General features: G+C 40.4%; 1 protein-coding gene across 3 annotated transcripts in view; it reads left to right on the top strand.

Annotated features, from left to right (window-relative positions):
* Nucleotides 1-18,745, top strand: part of fez2 (fasciculation and elongation protein zeta 2) — a 36,927-nt gene extending 18,182 nt beyond the window's left edge. For 2 of the 3 annotated variants that reach the window (XM_062974494.1, XM_062974481.1), the window contains 3 exons: nt 5,220-5,295; nt 15,402-15,467; nt 17,387-18,745. In XM_062974494.1, coding sequence (XP_062830564.1) covers nt 5,220-5,295; nt 15,402-15,467; nt 17,387-17,403 — 159 coding nt within the window. In that variant the 3' untranslated portion in view covers nt 17,404-18,745. Of the gene's footprint in view, nt 1-5,219; nt 5,296-15,401; nt 15,468-16,876; nt 16,906-17,386 lie in introns of all 3 variants that reach the window. The other variant, XM_062974486.1, reaches the window with a different exon arrangement.
* Nucleotides 18,746-19,952: the final 1,207 nt, after the last annotated feature.

The raw sequence follows: 19,952 nt of genomic DNA, 5'->3' as shown, positions 1-19,952 counted from the left end.
GGATGGAAGCTTCTAATGAAGCAAGGTGCCATAGGCTATATTTCAGAGAAAACAACTTGCAAAATTCCTTGCTGAAGAAAATTGTATGAAATTCATGGGACTGTCATGGCAAAAGAGGACTTGGAAGGCACATACACATACTGTATACCAAAGAAAATATCCTTTGGATAAAAATAATAAAACTAACACTACATCTACATTTTTGCATAAATATATTGTTTATTACATTATAGATATACACTTGTTTTTCTAATTTTGCACATGTTTTCCTGCACTGTAATTTAGCACTAAACAAATATTTATATAGATTGCTGGTCAGAGAAAGGCAACAGTACTATTTCTTTACATTTTGGGTTTAATAAACAACTGTCCTTGTTTTAAATCAGGCTTTCTGGTGGTGTAGCTATGCAGATTGTTTTGAAGTGATAATGTTCTTTTAACCTAAATGAGCTTTCATTAAAAAAAATCAGAGATAGTCTGAAAGTAAATATTTGCATTTATATAAGTTTTCAGTATCAGTGGTGAGCTAATGTCATAAGATGACTCCATATAAAATCTTTCTGAATGTCTGTCTGATTTGGGGGTTGTATTTTTTAATTTTCTTGAAGACATTGGACAGTAGGTTGTTGCCATTAGTACCAATCATGTAAGCATTGGAAAGAGTAGTATGGAAGACCATTGAGACAATAGGATTTGTGGAGGATAAGCAGTGCAGAACAGTTTGCGTCTCATTGTACATATCAATTTTTTTACACTATCCAACAACAATACAGTGAAAGTGAATGCTTAATGCCATTCTCTGCCTCCTAGCTAACTAGCACCAGTACTTAAATATAAAGTATTAAAGAAGAGAATTTCTTTCTGAAAATCAAACAGCTCTCTTTCAGAAAGCAGTTCTTTCTGCTTTATTTATTTTTTATCTTAACCAGTCCTCAAAAAGAAGTGTCTTTTCCCCTTCTGATCTAAAAGGGGAACATGGGAGAGTAGTCAGTTGCAAATAAATGAGTGAAAAGGTTGCAGTATAAAGTGAAGGAAGCAGGAATGATAACAATGTGAAGAAAGGAAATTTCCCCCTGCCTTTTTCAATCAATTGACTTGCCAAGCCGTCTTCCTCTTGTTATTTATTTAATCTCGGTATTTTCTTTCTCTATTCTCCTTCCACCATCTTCTATTCATCTCTTGTTGGTTGTTTGATGACTTTATACAACACCATAATTTCACTCACCAGTAACATCATTATATGTCAGCGGAAAATCAAACTCAGTAGACACGCTTATTTTCGTTGAAAATAAAATGTTAAAAAAAAAAATGTAAAAAATTAAATTGGACTTTTGTAGAGGCCAGCACCTGTCACATAAATAATATAAATGATGGTTTTACTTCCTTTGGATTCTGATTCGTTTAGTCTAAACTTCAATTCTTTATTTCAAACATCCCTCAAAGTTTAATTGTGTGTTTAAAATCACCAAGTGCCAAGTACAGTGGGGGGGGGGGAAGTATTTAGTCCGATACCAATTGTACAAGTTCTCCCACTTAAAAAGATGAGAGAAGCCTGTAATTGACATCATAGGTAGACCTCAACTATGAGAGACAATATGAGAAAACACATCCAGAAAATCACATTGTCTGATTTTTCACAAATTTATTTGCAAATTATGGTGGAAAATAAGTATTTGGTCCATAACAAAAGTTCATCTCAATACTTTGTTATATATCCTTTATTGGCAATGACAGAGGTCAAACATTTTCTGTACATCCTCACAAGGTTGGCACACACTGTTGCTGGTATGTTGGCCCATTCCTCCATGCAGATCTCCTCAAGAGCAGTGATGTTTTGGGGCTGTCGCTGGGCAACACGGACTTTCAACTCCCTCCAAAGGTTTTCTATAGGGTTGAGATCTGTAGACTGGCTAGGCCACTCCAGGACCTTGAAATGCTTCTTACGAAGCCACTCCTTCCTTCATTGCCCTGGCACAGGTGTGCTTGGGATCATAGTCATGCTGAAAGACCCAGCCACATTTCATTGCTGATGGAAGGAGGGTTGCACTCAAAATCTCTCAATACATGTCTCCATTCGTTCATGTATACGGATCAGTCACCCTGGTTCCTTTGCAGAGAAACAGCCCCAAAGCATGATGTTGCCACTCCCATGCTTCGCAGTAGGTATGATGTTCTTTGGATGCAACTCAGCATTCTTTCTCCTCCAAACACGACATTGAGTTGTGTTTCTGCCAAACAGTTCTACTTTAGTTTCATCTGACCATATGACATTCTCCCAATACTCTTCTGGATCATCCAAATGCTCTCTAGCAAACTTCAGTTGGGCCTGACATGTACTAGCTTAAGCAGGGGGACACGTCTGGCACTGCAGGATCTGAGTCCCTGGTGGCGTAGTGTGTTACTGATGGTAGCCTTTGTTACATTGGTCCCAGCTTTCTGCAGGTCATTCACTAGGTTCCCCCGTGTGGTTCTGGGATTTTTTCTCACTATTCTTGTTATCATTTTGACCCCATGGGGTGAGATCTTGCGTAGAGGCCCAGATCGAGGGAGATCATCAGTGGTCTTGTATCTTCCATTTTCTAATTATTGCTCCCACAGTTGATTTCTTCACACCAAGCTGCTTGCCTATTGCAGATTCAGTCTTCCCAGTCTGGTGCAGGGCTACCATTTTATTTCTGGTGTCCTTCGACAGCTCTTTGGTCTTCACCATAGTGGGGTTTGGAGTGTGACTGCTTGAGGTTGTGGACAGGTGTCTTTTATACTGATAACAAGTTCAAATAGGTGCCATTACTACACGTAATGAATGAAGGACAGAGGAGCCTCTTAAAGAAGTTGTTACAGGTCTGTGAGACACAGAAAACTTGCTTGTTTGTAGGAAACCAAATACTTATTTCCCACCATAATTTGCAAATAAATTTGTGAAAAATCAGACAATGTGGTTTTCTGGATGTGTTTTCTCATGTTGTCTCTCATAATTGAGGTCTACCTATGATGTCAATTACTTTTTAAGTGGGAGAACTTGTACAATTGGCATCTGACTAAATACTCACCACCACCACCACCCCGCCCCCACTGTATGCCACAATAGAATAAAGGATCATAACTAAAGTACAGTTTAGAAAGAATATGTGTACTTTGGTACTCAAGCTTTCTAAAATGATATTAAACATTTCCAAAATAATTGGAAATACAGACATGGAAAATTCAAGGCCATGTATTAGGTATACATACACATGTTGAAATCTGTGAGAATTGGAAGGATTTGCACTGTTTGCTTATATGTGATAAAATAGTAAATATTTTTAAAATTATGCTTGTTCTGTGTGCAATGCAAGCAAGTACAGACAGTTCCCAAATTATGAACAAAAAATGGTCTAAAAGTTTGTTCTTAAATTGAATTTGTATGTAAGTCGGAACCTGGTACATTTTTAAGTTTAACCTCAGCCAAATATATATACAGTACATATATTACCTTTGGATAGCATAGTAAAGGGTTAACACTCCTGTGGTGTTTGTTTTGCTGTCTGTGCCCCCTGTTCAGAAGATTTCACCTCACTTTCTGTCCCTGTGATAATTTGATTCAGAAAATTTGGCTTCGTTTGGAAGCAAGGATTAGTGACAAAGCTTCAGTGGAGGCACCTTTTCCGCATGATCACTTTTTTGGGGCTGAATTTCCCTTCCGAGGAGAAGATTTCTCTAACTTCCTGTGGTTTCGCCCCTGTTTGTAACTATAAGTAGTTTGTAAGTCAGATGTTTGTAACTCAGAGACTGCTTGTGTAGTAGAAATTGTAATGAAATTTTCATAATTTGTACAAAAATTGAAGGCAGTGAGTGGCCTATTGTATCCAGAATTGCTGGATGTATTGGGCCACTCATCTCTGACCAATTACAATGCCACTCTCACTAAGTCAACCTACTTCCAAACATGGCTGAACTGATGATGCAAGAGTCCATGTGAGAGGAAATGAAAGGCCACAGCTGGCAATTGCAGCCAAATCACTGTCAAGGAGGAATATATAATAATAGATAGCTTGTGTACCAGATTCCCCCCTTTTAAAAATGGGGCTGAACCTGATGGAAGGCAGTTTTTGTAGTCTTGACATATATTTGTACTGCTGTTTGTTGAGTATCTTGCTTAGTTGGCATCACTGATCCTTTCTATAATCCAAGCAACAAGTTATTTCCTGGAGTCGTTCCAATGCAGAAATATTTAAGTGCAGTATTCATGTGGAAAAAAAATCACTGGCTATTCTACGGATTCATCTTTATGACTGGGATTTTAAAAATATGTTGATTTAGCTCTATACAGGTTTATCTAATGCCAAAATACATGTTCATCATCTATTCTGACCATTCTTTTTTTTATTGTGCATATGATCTCTGTCAGGAATAGGTGGTTTGGAACAAGACAACTAAAGGAAAATACATTGTGCAATATAGGGCTTTGCTGACAATTAACATCATGGACCTCCATTTTTCTGTTGCTTTTTGGGATATTTTAATTTCCTTTAACATGTCTTGATTTGTGTTGGATGATGTTTAATGGGCCTGGATGGAACATACCCTATTTACTCAAATCTAATGCTCACCCTTGTTGGCTAAATTACTTTGCCGAAATTAGAGTGCACATCAGATTTGCATCATACTGTAATCTTAGTGCTGAGCCAAAGCAAAAGAGGAAGCTGCTCAGGAGTACCTGGAGCTATTTGCTGGACATATTTCTAATTTAATTGTCATGGCTCAATTCTATGCAATCCTGGGATTTGTGGCCTGGGGAGGCAACAGCATTCATTGGCAGAGAAGGCTCAAGGCTTTGTAAAACTACAGCCCGCATGAGTCCATAGCACTGAACCAAGGCAGTTAAAGTGGATTCATTCTACAGTACAGATGCATGGATGCTGGAAGCATTGGTGCTATAACACTTTTTGTTTTTAAAGTAAAAGTCATAAGCAGGCAGCAACTGTAGCAACTTTTTTGGCTAATTTTGGCTGCTGTACATTACATTTGGCAGCATTATTTATTTATTATTTTTGGTTTTAGCGTTTTGAAAATTGAGGTGTGCATTAGATTCGATGGTGCATTAGACTTGGGTAAATACGGGTAATTCCTTTCTTTGCAGTATGACTGTATCCAGGCAACAGAGTGCAGTATTGTATATATACATATCTAACATTTACTATGAAAAATATTGTGTACTAATCATAGCTTTTACTTGACAGTATCTGACAACAGTTATTCCATATGAGAGGAAAAGTGGACCTCCATCTGTTGAAGATCTACAGACATTAACAAAAAGTAAGATATTTTTGAGCTTCTGTGTTTTGCTTCTAGTTCTTTCTGTGATTCAGTCACTTACATTTCTTCCACTTGAAACATTTTGTTGGGGGCAATCAAGCATCTTTTTTTGTAAAATCTGAAATTATAGTCAAGATTATTCATTTTATCCATGCAACTTTCTAATACACTGTAGTCTTACTCACTTAGCTTAGATAATTCATCGTTGTCCATATTACCCACATTAAGAGGGGTTTTCTTTGTCTAAACACCGTATTTTGTGCTTCTTTTGGTGAAAGTCCCCGACTGACTCATGCAGGAGTATGCATGCCATTAGTATTCTCAAATGTTGTTTGCTCTAAGCAATCAGGAAGGACAAGTTTAAGATATGTGTAATAATCCAAACTTCTGCAAGATTCCTGTCTCCATCCTAAAGTAACAATAGCAATTAAAACTATTTCTGGCACACAGTTGTCTTAAACATAAACCATCTTCTTTGAATCTGCTAAAACATGTGCACTCCAGCAATTATGATAAGCTACTTGACAAGAGTCATAGCACTGCTTCCTGAGCATTGAGACATCAACTTTCAGCTGAAAGAACAAGATTAAAAATGCCCCTTCATCATTCAAAGGGGTCCAGTGGATGACCCAATATAAAGAGTTGATGGCGTTTCTTTCTGCAGACTAGTTGAAATGTGATACACTTTTCAGGGAGAGACAGCAAGACTCCCACCCTGATAACTATTGTATGGGAGACCTCAAACCGTTTATTAGATTCACAGGTGCTCAACTATAAATATCGTTTCTGTACAAAACAGTAACTCATGTCCTAGAGTTTATGGATGCAGAGTTTATGCACATATAAATATTACGAAATTTGATATATGCTTTTTTCATTGAAGTAGCAATTCCTTTCATGGCATGATAAGCTTTTAATCATAAAATTACATCTCCTCTGAACGAGAAAAATAGATTTAAGCAATTTAAAAACATCTTGGTTGTATACTTTTTTTGCCTTATAAATGTTTACTTCAAATTTATTATTGTATAGTTTCAAAGAGGCAGCTTCTCCAGAAAAACAGAAGTGTATTTCAGGGGTTTGTTTGTATTTTGGAATCCTTGTATTTGCAGATATATTCCTGCCCACAGATTCTCATGGGTCCCCATATCATAAAAAAATTATTGGGCCAAAAGGGGTTGTGAGTGGAAAAATGTTTTAAAATCTCTGCTACAGACCACTCTGTTTTGGTATATTGCATCAGTTTGGGGTTGTTGCTTTTGTATTTTCATTATTTCTAATCTTGCAGCACTTAATTGAAGTGCTATAAGGTCTTTGCTTCACAATCTGCCGTTTTTGTTTCTAATGCAGAAATTAATAATAATACACCTGAAATTAGATCATTGTGTTCACGTTTTTCAAATGAGTTTAAAATGCAATTCAGAATCTATGCTCTTGGCCAGGTTGTTCATACCATTCATCTTTTTCCTTCTTCCAACCACACATGTGCTTCTAACCCTTTTAGCAGTTTCTCAAGTACAGTTTGTTTTCTTGGACACTAGACACTGTGGCATAATCAAGTTCTTGCTGAATTTGGCGTGGGATGAGTGTTCTAACAGCATGAATTTTAAGCCTGTAGGCATGAATGTCTATTGCATTCCAAGAGTTCTTTCTTGTAATAAATGCCATTTAAATGAAAGTAAATCACAGCACTGTTACAGGAGGATGTTAGGCATACTGTTACTGGCATGCATACAATCTTTATTCTAAAACAGAAAGTTTTGGATCAGTTGTAAATATTATTTTGAGGGGTTGTTGTCTAATTTTTGATAAGTTGAAATGGATAAAGATGGTGTTTGAGTTCTTTCTGTAAAATAAGTTGAAGAAATTCCGTTTAGGTTTTCTCCTCAATCATGACTTTGGATATTGCTGAACAGTGCTAAAAATGCATGAGTGATGTGTACATCATCACTTTAATCTTCTGATGCTGAAGAAGAATATGCATTATCTCTCTGTAGTGTAATTAAAGTTTGATTTTTAAAGAAATACAGCTGGCCCTCCATATCCATGAATTCAGCCATCCACTAATTCAATCATTCACAGCTTCATAATATTAAACACAAATCCTAAAAGCCATTTTGCTATTTTATAAAAGGGGCACCATTTTACTATGCCATTGTATATACAGTAGAGTCTCCCTTATCCGACATTCACTTATCCAGTTTTCTGTATTATCCAACGCAGTTTGCCTTTTAGCAGTCAATGTTTTTGTAGTCAATGTTTTTAAAACATTGCAATGTTTTGGTGCTAAAGTCTTAAATACAGTAATTACTACATAACGTTACCGTGTACTGAACTGCTGATCTATTTGTTGTAAAACATGACGTTTTTGTTCTTAATTTGTAAAATCATACTGTAATTTGATGTTTAATAGGCATTTCCTTAATTCCTCCTTATTATCCAATATTTTCGCTTATCCAATATTCTGCTGGCTCGTTTATGTTGGATAAGTGAGACTCTACTGTACTCTACTGTAATGGGATTTTAATACCCAGGCAGGATCTAGGAACCAATGTCCCATTGTATAACTAGCTGTGCTAGAAATCTGAAGGCAAAGTGGAAGCATCATCTTAGATTGTACATTTATTATGTGTAGAAGCTACTATATAGATTTTTTTTAAGTCATTTCAGAAATAATTACTTGGGTGCTTGGGAAATAAAGTAACCAGTAATTAAAGTACTTGAAATAAAAGAGTAGTGCAGGAGCTGGTCATAGCTATAGAAGAGAATGCTTCTGCCTCCCTCTTCAAAATCATCCAAGTTGTGAAAAGGCCATATCTATTGAAAATGACAACAACTAAGGACAGGCATTATGTAAGTCTATATCTTGCACTTTAAACATATCATCTTTTCTAAAACAAGAATTGTGGAACTAAGAATCTACTGTAAAATTTCATTCCCCCTCCAAAAAGAATTCTTTACTAGACGTGGATGAAAGTGTTACATTTTATTATAGCCTTCTTGGATACCATAGGTCAAGCAACAACTACGTAATTGTCAACTGATGTCCTGCCTTTAGAAAGCCTTTTAAAAACTTACATGTAAAACTTAAAAATTACCTAATGCATCATTTTTGGTAAAAGTCTCTCGTGTACGTTACAGTATATTCTGCCCTTTCTAGATAATAGATTTTCAGCTGGAACACTTTTATTGGTATATTGTGTGCATCATTTGGGATCTCCGTTTGTTACTTTTCCTCTTTATTAAAACAAGATTGTATTTTCAGTCAGTTCTCCCAGTGTCTCTGTTTGAAGCTCATTTTGGAGAGGTGGCACTAGATTATTTTTCCTGTTCTTTATATTGCTTTGTTTCATATTCCTTTCTGTTCTTTTTGAAATGTTCCAGAGAATTGAGGTTCCAAAGATATGAAGGGCTGGTAGGGGTGTTTTCTTATCTTTTTCCTGACCTTTTATATTTGGGGCAGAGAGTAGGAGGAAGTTGAGACACTTGATCTCAATTGGAACAGGAAAGTTATTGTTTCTACTTTCATTGGTTATCAGCATATAATTGGGAAAACCAGAGTGTATCTAGCTCAGATTTTGTCATATTTACTAGAGAGAAGTGCGGACAGTAAGCCTCCTCTATCTTCCCATTATTTGGTTTCTCCCCCCTTTTTCTTTGCTAGGTTAAAAAACAGTTAAGGGAGAAAAGACATAATAGTTGCTCATTGCTTTTTCATTGATAGAATCAAGAGTAGTCTAAAAGTGTCCCTCGACTTCTCTTGTATCTCTAATCATGAATTCTTTGACAATACTATGGATTTCTATAGTAGTGAGCAGCACTACTTTTAGTATAGTCACCTATACTAGTCACTACTGAAGAATGTACTGAACCTCTGGTGGAATATGTTGTAGTGCTGAAGACAGACAGAGTATAGGATGGAAAGAAATGGTCTGAATCTAAATACACATCCCAATTAAAGTAGAAGCAGTGGAATTTCCCTAAGCATTGGCTTTATGGAATCATAGAATTGGAAGAGCCCACGAGGGGCATCCAGTCTGATAGTCTGAAAGCTCCAAGAAACTTCAGGGGGTCTTGTGGTATTATGAGAAAAATCACATAATTGAAATTGCTGAAAGAGTCTATCCTTTTCACAACCTTTAAATGAAGACTTTACTTATTAGAGCTGTGCACATTCAATATGTTTCTTCTTCGTGGTGTCTGGTGAAATAAGCACATGTGGTAGTAATTGCCCCCAGCAATGCTCTCGGAACCTTAAAACAGCTGTTTGAAGTACTTTGGCTACAGCCCCGCCCATCTTCCCCAGAAGGCATATATGCAGAGGTGGGGATGTAGCTTCAGTTCCTTTTTTTTTCCGCCGCCTTAGAGCAGCTCTTTGGGAACCTCTCTGACTGTGATTTCAAGTTTCATTGACCTGGACTGTATTTTGACGATTCTTACAAGTACTTTGGCTTCAAATTGGATTTTTCGCTATTCTGGATTTCTGACCCTGGACTGTCTGACTTCGGCATTGGTATGTCTACCCCTGGGTTTAAAAAGTGTGTTTCTTGTGGCTCTAAAATGCCAGATTCTGATGGACACAATCAGTGTCTTTCCTGCCTGGGAGAGGCTCATGCTGCAAAAACTTGCTCTGCTTGTTTGGCTTTAACACCACAAGCAAGGAAGAATAGAGAAATGAGGTTAAAAGCCATTCTTTATGAGCGGGCTTTGTTTCCCCCTCCTTCCCTAGCTGGCTCCCAAACGCCACAGAAATTTAAAGGGCAGCGGCATCCACTTACCCCTTCCAAGGAGGCCTCTCCCCTTCCAAAGAGGGCCAAGTCTAACCCTCCAGCTACTCCCACGCCTTCAAAGGCTCTGGGAGATGGAGGAGAGGCTCAAAAGAAGAAGAAGAAGCGTTCCACTTCAGAAACGCGCAGCGCGGCCATGCTTCCAGGGCGCTCCACTCCCTGCGTGCAGGCCACGCCTCCTCCAAGGTCTACGCCATGGAGCACAGCGGTCCAAACGCCGGTTGGCTTGAGGCTTCTGCAGCCTTTGGAAGACTTCAGAGGCAGTGCGGCTTCAAACACCATGCCTCTGCTACAGGCCCCGGTCACGGGTGCGGCCCTGCTCCCCTTGGCGGAGACAGCCCACCCACCGGAGGCAGGCGCCCAGGACCAGCCCCCACCTCCCGCTTGTGCGGTAGAGACAACTGGGGTGCGAGGAGATGCAGCTCAGCCTATGGCGAGCCCTTCCTTCTCTCAAGAGGCTATTGGAGCATGTAGCACGTCTGCTTCTGCAGCCCCTGTCTACTCTATGCTCACTCCCAGGGATGGGAGACTTGTAATGTCTCCAGACTTACCGTCTGGGTCTTTAAGGTACCTCAGCCCTATGCCTCATAGTGCACCAGCCTTCCCATCGCCTCCACACAGGCAAAGGTATGCTGCTGCTATAGTGCAGCCCAACACTTCAATACCAGCCAGATCTGATTATATTCATAGATCACCAGGCGGTCGTGCCTATTTTTTCGGGCCTATATTAGTTCAGGACCAGCAGCCACCGCAGCTGCCATTGGTACCTATGCAACAGCAACAATCAGTTCAGGCTGCAGTTCAGCCTATTGTTAATCCTGTGCTTTCATTGCCACCTGAAAACCCTCAGTCTCAGTCAGGCTCAGAATCTGATACCTCTCACCATTCTGAAGCAGAAGATGAGGTTGATTTGGCACTGGACCAACCAGTACCATCAGAGACGGCTGGGTTTGTTGCCCTAATGTCAAGGCTTCATAGAGCCCTGAATCTACCTGTTCCAAAAACTGAAAAGACAGTTGATTGTCACTTGTTTCCGACAGATGAGCAGCAGCCATCAGCTCAGACAGCCTCAGCTCTCCCAGCAGTTCCCTATTTACTGCAATTGGCCACCACTCCTGATATTGCTCCGACTCTGGTTGGGGCAATACCACGAAAATGTGATGCTCTATATAAAGTGGACCTCACAACAGCTCCCTGGGTTTCGAAACCTCCAAAACCCAACATATCACACCAACTGATAAGGAGGGAAGGAAACTAGAAGCTGTCGGTAAAAAGGTCCATCTTGGAGCAGGCATATCCACACGTATGGCCCACTATGGCGCCTACATGGCAGCTTATCAAGACTATCTGTGGAAAAAGATAGCCCCACATTTGGAAAGTTTGCCACAGGACAAACAGACCTTGGCTAAGATAGTACAACAGGAAGGAGTGGCGCTAGCTAAAGCCCAAAAAGAGATGGCAAAGCACTCTGCAGAGGCAGCAGGCAGGATGTTCGCAGCAGCTACGGTGATACGTAGACATGCATGGTTGAGAACTTCAACCTTGTCAGAAGAGGGCAAGGTCTTGGCAGAAGACCTTCCAGTCCATGATAAGGGACTGTTCGACCCTGAAACTGACACACAGCTCAAGAGCGCACAGGAGGTGCGTCAAGCTGCAAACAAGTATGGATTTCCTACCCAATCAACATCTAGATACCGGGGGAAATCTTATATGTCCACATCTTATAATCGTAAACCATACGAGGCACCAACAAGACCTTTGCCTCAGGCAACGGCATCCACATCCACCAAACAAACCTCAACATCCCGGTCCAGAGGACAGGGTAAGAACAAATCCCAACGTTTTGTCAAGTTTGGAGATCGTTTGGCGCAATTTGCTCCCGCATGGAGAGCGATCACCACTGATAAGTGGGTATTACAGATTATAAGTTCTGGTTACTCTATTGAGTTTTTCCAGCAGCCACATACAGGCTGTATAAAAGCTACGCCACCATCTAAAGTTTTACAAGAGGAAATTCGCACCTTGTTAGACAAGGGAGCAATCGTTCAACTCCATCCATCAATGTTTTCACAAGCTTTCTTTTCGAGATACTTTTTAGTTCCTAAAAAGGATGGAGGCCAGAGGCCAGTGTTGGACCTCAGAGGATTGAATAACTATATTAACCCTAAAAAATTTCGAATGGTGACACTGTCAACCATTTTGCCTCTGCTGCCAGATGGAGCATGGTTTGCATCCATTGACCTTAAGGATGCGTACTTCCATGTCGCGATTGCACCTCAGCACCACAGGTATCTTGCTTTTAGGGTGGCACAAAAGGCTTTTTGCTTCCGGGTGCTCCCCTTTGGGATATCAACTGCTCCACGGGTTTTTACCAAGGTCATGGCCGTGGTAGCGGCACATCTCCGCCTTCAAGGGATAACTGTCTACCTGTATATAGACGACTGGTTGTTGGTGGCACATTCTAGACAGTCACTGTTGCGTGATCTTCGTTTTACTTTATCATTATTAGAAAACCTTGGTTTAGTTGTGAATCAGAAAAATCTCATATTTTCCCTACACAGAGGATACGATTTATCGGAGCAGACATAGACTCTACCACTGGCAGAGCATATCTCCCGGACGATCGGTTTCGATCTCTTCGTACAGCGCTACTTACCCTCCTGCAAGGTCCATTGCCACGAGCCAAGGATGTCCAGTCAGCCTTGGGACATCTAGGATCCACAACAGTAGTAACACCTTATGCAAGGCTCAGAATGAGACCTCTTCAGATGTGGTTCTTGCGTGTCTTCGACCCGCTGACCCAAAGCCAAAACATCCATCTCCCTGTTCCGGCTTATGTCAGCCAGTCCCTACACTGGTGGTTGTCCCGGGACAATGTGTGCGTGGGTGTTCCATTTCAGCAGCCACAAGCAACAGTGACTCTGACAACGGATGCATCCCTGTATGGATGGGGTGCACATTCCGGCTCCCTTATGGTCAAAGGCAAATGGACACAGCAGGAGGCCCAACATCATATCAATCTCCTCGAGCTCATGGCAGTACAGCGGAGCCTCCATGCATTTCAGGACTTGTGCCACGGCAAGGTAGTCCAACTATGCACCGACAATACCACGGTAGCGTGGTATATCAACAAACAAGGAGGCACAAAATCACGCTCCCTCCTAAAGAGGACCATGGACATATGGCATTGGTGCTTAGCCAACCGCACCCATTTGATAGCTGTGCATGTTCTGGGAGAAGACAACAGCATCGCAGATACATTGAGCAGGGAACAAGACTCGACTCACGAGTGGTCCCTTCATCCTGCCGAAGCGACTTCTCTTTTCCAGAGGTGGGGCAGTCCCCTGATAGATCTGTTTGCAGCACCACACAATGCAAAATGCGATCTGTTCTGTGCCAGACGGCAGGAAGACCAGACATGAGGGTGCCTGGGAGATGCCTTCATGTTCCACTGGTTGGGTCCACTTCTGTACGTGTTTCCACCGATACCCCTTCTCAACAGAGTAGTATCAAAACTGTATCACGACAGAGCCAACTGCATACTCCTCACGCCGTGGTGGCCCAGGCAGCCCTGGTTTGCTCTCCTTCGGATGATGTCGCAAGGGCAGTATCTTCCCCTTCCACTTCGCCCAGACTTGCTCACCGCAGACCAGGGACGCCTCCGCCACCCAGACATCGCATGTCTCAGACTCACGGCATGGAGGATTCATCCCGACCATTGTCTCAAGCAGTGAGAGACATATTGGATGCAGCACATAAACCATCAACAAAGCGATCATACGCTTACAAATTGAAAAAGTTTACTGACTTTGTCCGGCGACAAGACATAGAACCGTTGACAGCTCCAACATCAATAGTGTTGGAATTTCTTGCATCACTAGCAACTCAAGGCTTACATTTGTCATCCCTCAAGTGTTACTTAGCAGCAATAGAATCATAGAATCATAGAATAGTAGAGTTGGAAGAGACCACATGGGCCATCCAGTCCAACCCCCTGCTAAGAAGCAGGAAATCGCAAATTGGAAAGAAACAGGATGCCAGTCTTGTTTCCAAGATCCTCTTATACAACGGTTTCTGCAGGGGTACAGAAACATGCGACCTCCAGTAACACCTCCTATACCAGCATGGAGCCTTCAATTGGTTCTCTCTGCATTACAGAAACCACCCTTTGAGCCATTGGCCCAGGTGGATCTCTCATATCTCTCATGGAAAGTGGCATTTCTGCTAGCTATTACCACAGCTCGAAGAGCAAGCGAGCTTTGTGCATTGAGAGTAGATCATCCTTATATGAGATTCCATGCTGACAAGGTTATCATGCGCACTGATATCTCATTCCTTCCTAAAGTAGTCTCTGCATTCCATCTGACTGAGGATATTGTGATACCCTCATTTTTTCAGAACCCTTCCACTCCACTCGAACACTCTCTGCATCTACTGGATGCCAGGAGGGCACTTGCATATTATGTGGAAAGGACTAAAGAGTTCAGAGCTTCACCCAGACTTTTCCTGAAGTATGCTTCTCAATCAAAAGGTCTACCTGTTTCCTCCCAGAGGTTATCAGGATGGATTGTGGCCACCATTCAGCTAGCATATGAGCTAGCTCATCAGCAGCCTCCATTTTCATCAAAGGACACTACTAGAGCGGTGGCGACTTCCACAGCATACAGCCGTGGCATACCGCTCCACGAAGTGTGTAGAGCAGCCACATGGGCGACGCCACTCACCTTTGTGGCCCATTACAAAGTGGATCTGCTCTCCAGGAAGCAAGCAGCATTTGGCAGAGCGGTTCTTGGATCAGCACTGTCATGACGCCCACCGACCATGGTGAGTAGCTTGCTAGTCTACCACATGTGCTTATTTCACCAGACACCACGAAGAAGAAGCAATGGTTGCTTACCTGTAACCAGGTTTCTTCGAGTGGTGATCTGTGAAATTAGCACATCCCCACCCATCCTCCCCGCTGATCATCATGACTTTTTTCTCTAGCCACTTTCGGCAGCGGGGAACTGAAGCTACATCCCCACCTCTGCATATATGCCTTCTGGGGAAGATGGGCGGGGCTGTAGCCAAAGTACTTCAAACAGCTGTTTTAAGGTTCCGAGAGCATTGCTGGGGGCAATTACTACCACATGTGCTAATTTCACAGATCACCACTCGAAGAAACCTGGTTACAGGTAAGCAACCATTGCTTATCCATTGTTCTATTGAATAATGGGCAAAGGGAATTTCCAAAGTGGAGTTCAGTAAGTGACATGTTTATATCAAAAGTAATGATTGGAGACATTATCTTTTCCATTCTTCTTCTCCATATTTTAACAGTTCTTCATGCCATGAAAGAAGACAGCGAGAAAGTGCCAACTTTATTAACAGACTACATCTTGAAGGGTAAGTGCCTCTATTGCCTGCTGTTGGCTTACATATGGGATGGAGGCAGATTTGGTTACTTTAATAGTAATGTATACTAATCAAAAATATCACAAGGTTATTTTATCTCAAAACATTAATTTAATCATATTGGATGAAGTGTGGAAGCTAAGAGTTTTTCCAAATATTCTTATTCATAACACTGCTCAACATTGCACAGACTTTTAAGATGCAGAGCTTCATTATCTAGTCAGATTAGAAGTGTTTATATAACCAGTAATTTTGACAAATTTATGTTGCACTCTTAGAAATCAATACGGTACATGATTTGGTATCCCAAGTGCTTCCTTTGTGAAGCATTGTTGTCCAGTTATCAAACCTCACTACTGGGTTTTATATTAAACATAAAATCTAGATTAGCCAATCCACATAAGGAATTCCAGGGTTATTTTTCATGTCTCTATTTACCATCCGCAAGTAACCTGCTTTCATTGAAAATGTCTTGCTAGAGGGTACAGTTGTACCTCCACATTAGTAGTTTTGACTTCTTCAGATTTGATTAAAATTGGGGGGGTTTTTTTAGGAATCTCTATGTCTGTCAGTGCGATTCTATGATGAATTTCCTCTTATCTTGCTTAAGAAATCTAGACATTTCTAGAGAGAACACCTCCCTAGGAATCTCTAGGTTTACCAATGCGATTCTGTGGTTAGCTTCCTAGAGATATCAACTCTAGAGTCGTGCTAAAAGACCCAGAAATTCCTAGAGATGTATTCCCTCAGGTATTTCATTATTTACAGTTTTTCACTTTCACAAGGGTTCTTTGTCCCTAAACCCAGCAAATGTGGAAAACTGACTGCAGTTTATATCTTTTTACTTTTTTATAGAAGCACATTAGCTTTGCATGCATTCACATGCTGCATTAGTCACACTTTACACATTTTCTCCACCGTACCTGACAAGAAGGATTTCAAAAACAGAAGAAGATTAATATTACCAAATATTACTAGCCATTATGTGTGCTTTAGAGATGGCTCAGCTTTCTCAACCTAAAACCAGATTAAACAAGATATTTTATCAAAATACATTTCTTCCCTTCACATTTAAAATGAGCATGGGTCTCTGTTGTTCACACACAGTTGTACATGAAGGAGGGAGTAGACCTCTTGCTTTTAAGAGCATTAGACAGGGAGAAAATGGTTTAAAGTTGGATAATTTAGTGAGATTTGGGCACTGAGGTTCTGTTTCCAGTCAAACTAAGATTGTTAAAGGACAATCTCAATTTTATTACTTACAGGGCACACTCTTTGGTTTTAAGTAAACAAATGGTTTTTGAATTACCAGGTTATTCTAAAGAAGAAGGAAATATATGTGCTTTTTTAGTTTGGAAACTTCAAACCTGACTTCTTTGTTTGCTTTTGTGTTGTGCTAGCATTGGTTTGAAAGCTGGATTGCTCTGAGGTTTGTGTCCTAGATGTTAAACAGGAATGAGAAATATGTAAAGGACATGTCTTGGCTCCTTAATCTATTGCCTCTACTTTCTAGAGAGAGAAAACATTTTCTTCTGAGTTTTTGACATTTCTTCTCATTAGCACTGAACATAGTACCTGAGAAATCAGCAAGATTTTTTTTTCTTTTGAAGGAATTAATCCTGTTGTCGAAGACATGACCTTCTATTTAACTCATTTCTGTTGGAAAATTAGATTATCATTGTGTGTGTGTGTGTGTGTGTGTGTGTGTGTATTTTATCTATAGATTTCTTTGTGTGTGTTGAAAATGAGGTTTGTTTAGTTATATGTCACACTTACCATGAATCTGGTTACATTTCTAGACTATAGAACTAAACATTCTGGTTTTATTATATGTGATAGTTTTATTAGCTTGAATTTGAAATAACCCAATCCTGTAATGCTCATATGAATACATGTTGATTGTTTTGCAGTTCTGTGTCCCACATGAAGAAAGCTCTAAAGAACAGGCCTACTAATTCCTGAGAAAAGATTTTTCCTTGGGTTGTTCAAGACTTTCCGTTTGTTTGGCACTATATTGAATTCAAATGTCACATTCTAATGTATTTACTACTTCTGTTGTCTGCTTGGACTTTTAAATTCTGGAATAAGTCCTCTGGAGCATGCAGAGCTCATCCATTTTTTCCACTTCAGTGTGGTGTATTTGAACAAAAAACAGATTCTGTACAGTTTTATTCACCTGCTGTGTTGTTTTTGGCTTTTAAAACACTATTTTTCACTATACAGCATGTAAAATTATTCTCCAAACAATCGGCTTTTATGGAGAAAAACTAAACTTTAGTGTAAATAAAAGAAGCCTATTAAATTTACCTGAATTTTAATAAAAAGTATAATAGATTATTGTATTAAATGTGTAAAATGGATCAAAAGCTGTGGCTGCACTGCAAAAAAAATCCATTGAAGATTTTCATTGGAAATTCTAGAATGGTGTTATGGAAATTAGCACTGATTTTTTAACAGTAACAGCAGTATTATTGTTTACTGATTCACGTGAATTTTTCAAAATTCTCTAGAAGTTAAAAAAAAGATAATGTGTATTGCTTTTCCATACTGTTTTGTTTGTTTAACAAGAATGCATTTTGCTAGGACGTTTTTAGTGCAATCCTGACAGAAATGAATGGGATCAGTGAAAGAGCACAGTGCACTTGCCTTAGCACTGAGGTGGAGAACTGCAGAGGTTTCGAGGGCCACTCTTTATTCCGCAGACCCCTTTCACCAAAAATCAGCCTCTACATTCTGAGAAACACAATTGGAAGTGGTTTCTTGTTTCAGTCATTTGAGTTTGTAACGCATGGCACTCCTGGAGGTGCCCAGAAATTGTTGTTTGTTATTTCATAGAGGATTTTGATCTCTCTCAAAATTTGAGGATAGTAACCATTCGGGGCTGTGTGTAGTTTCTCCACCCCTGTCTTAGGAGAATTATGAAGGAGAAGTTTTAGAGCAGGCATGGTCAAACTTCAGCCTTCCAGGTGTTTTGGACTTCAACTCCCACAATTCCTAACAGCCAGTTAGGAATTCTTAACTCCTAATGGCTGTTAGAAATTGTAGGAGTTGAAGTCCAAAACACCTGGAAGGCCGAAGTTTGACCATGCCTGTTTTAGAAGGTGTGATCTAAACCATTGTCTCATTGCTTCTATTTTCTGCATTTTATTTAAAGATAATGTAGCTGGATATGCATACTTTGCTGCTATTGTACTTTTTAGTCCATGTGATAAATGTTTGGTCAAAATACATTTTATATGTAGTATGTTAATGAACACTTTTAAAAAATGTTTTGGCCCATGACTTATTATTTACATATTATTGACTCTTCCATCATCTCATCTCATGGGGAGTGGGGGGCTTTTAGCCCACAGTAGTTCAAGAAAATCTGTAGTACTTGAAAATGTTGAGTTTATTTCATGTTGTGAAATAACAGTGCCAGAATTTATCTGGGGTTAACCTAGTTTTCTCCAGTTTTCTGAATCTTATTTTCTCTTAATATATGAAGAGACGTTACATGAATTACCTCCTCCTATAGATTGTATAGGAGTGTATACACTTCCCTTCAGTCCCATTTCCATCCTGCCTTCATTGAAAGAACAAGGTTTGAAAGCGGTTTCAGAATTAGCCTGCCTCCTATTGAAAACTCAAGCAAAACAGTTTACTGGCCACTTACACAAACAGCCTCCCATCTCCACAAACAGCTATAGTTCCCACTGAGCAGGAGACACCAATTGCCCTCTCTCCACTGACATGCAAGTTATAGTGAACACCATGAACATGTAGCCCAAACCCTGTCAGTGTCTTCCACAAACACCATTCTGCCCCCCACTCAAGTGAAGACTTTCATATGTGGACAATTTCATCCTAGATGTTGTTTTTCCTCCAGAATGGACATCCCAGGGTTCCTTAATTTGCATGATCACGCCCACTGCCTCTACCTTAACTTTTAACCCTTTCCTACCCTTTCCTGTGGCACACAGTTAACAGAAGAATTGATCAGCAACTGAACAAGATGTTTGGGGGGAATTCACCATGATTTACAAGAATTATACTTGATCTGGGACTTGTACTACCTTCACTGATACTGTGACTCCCATCAACAATGGACTGTGACCGAACTTGGCACAGAGAAGCCCCATGATCAACTGAACATACTGCAGGGGTTAGTGGGAGTGGACCTTGATTTTGGGAGTTGCAGTCCACCCACATCCAGCGATACTGTGACCCCCACCGACAATCGACCGGGACCAAACATGGCACAGAGAAGCCCCATGACCAACTGAATATACTGCAGGGGTTTAGGAGAATGGACCTTGAATTTGGGAGTTGTACTTCACCTCCATCCAGAAAGCACTGAACCCAGCTGAGGTTAGATTTGGATCAAACTTGGCACACAGACGCAACCTGTGCATACAGGCCTGGTTTGGGGGCGATTGACCTCGGATCTGGGAGTTGTAGTTCACCCTTATCCAGAGAGACCTGAACCCAGCCGAT

This window comes from Anolis carolinensis, chromosome 1, assembly GCF_035594765.1.
Source record: "Anolis carolinensis isolate JA03-04 chromosome 1, rAnoCar3.1.pri, whole genome shotgun sequence".
In the NCBI taxonomy this organism is placed as follows: Eukaryota; Metazoa; Chordata; class Lepidosauria; order Squamata; family Dactyloidae; genus Anolis; species Anolis carolinensis.
This window is presented reverse-complemented; position numbering and strand designations above follow the sequence as displayed.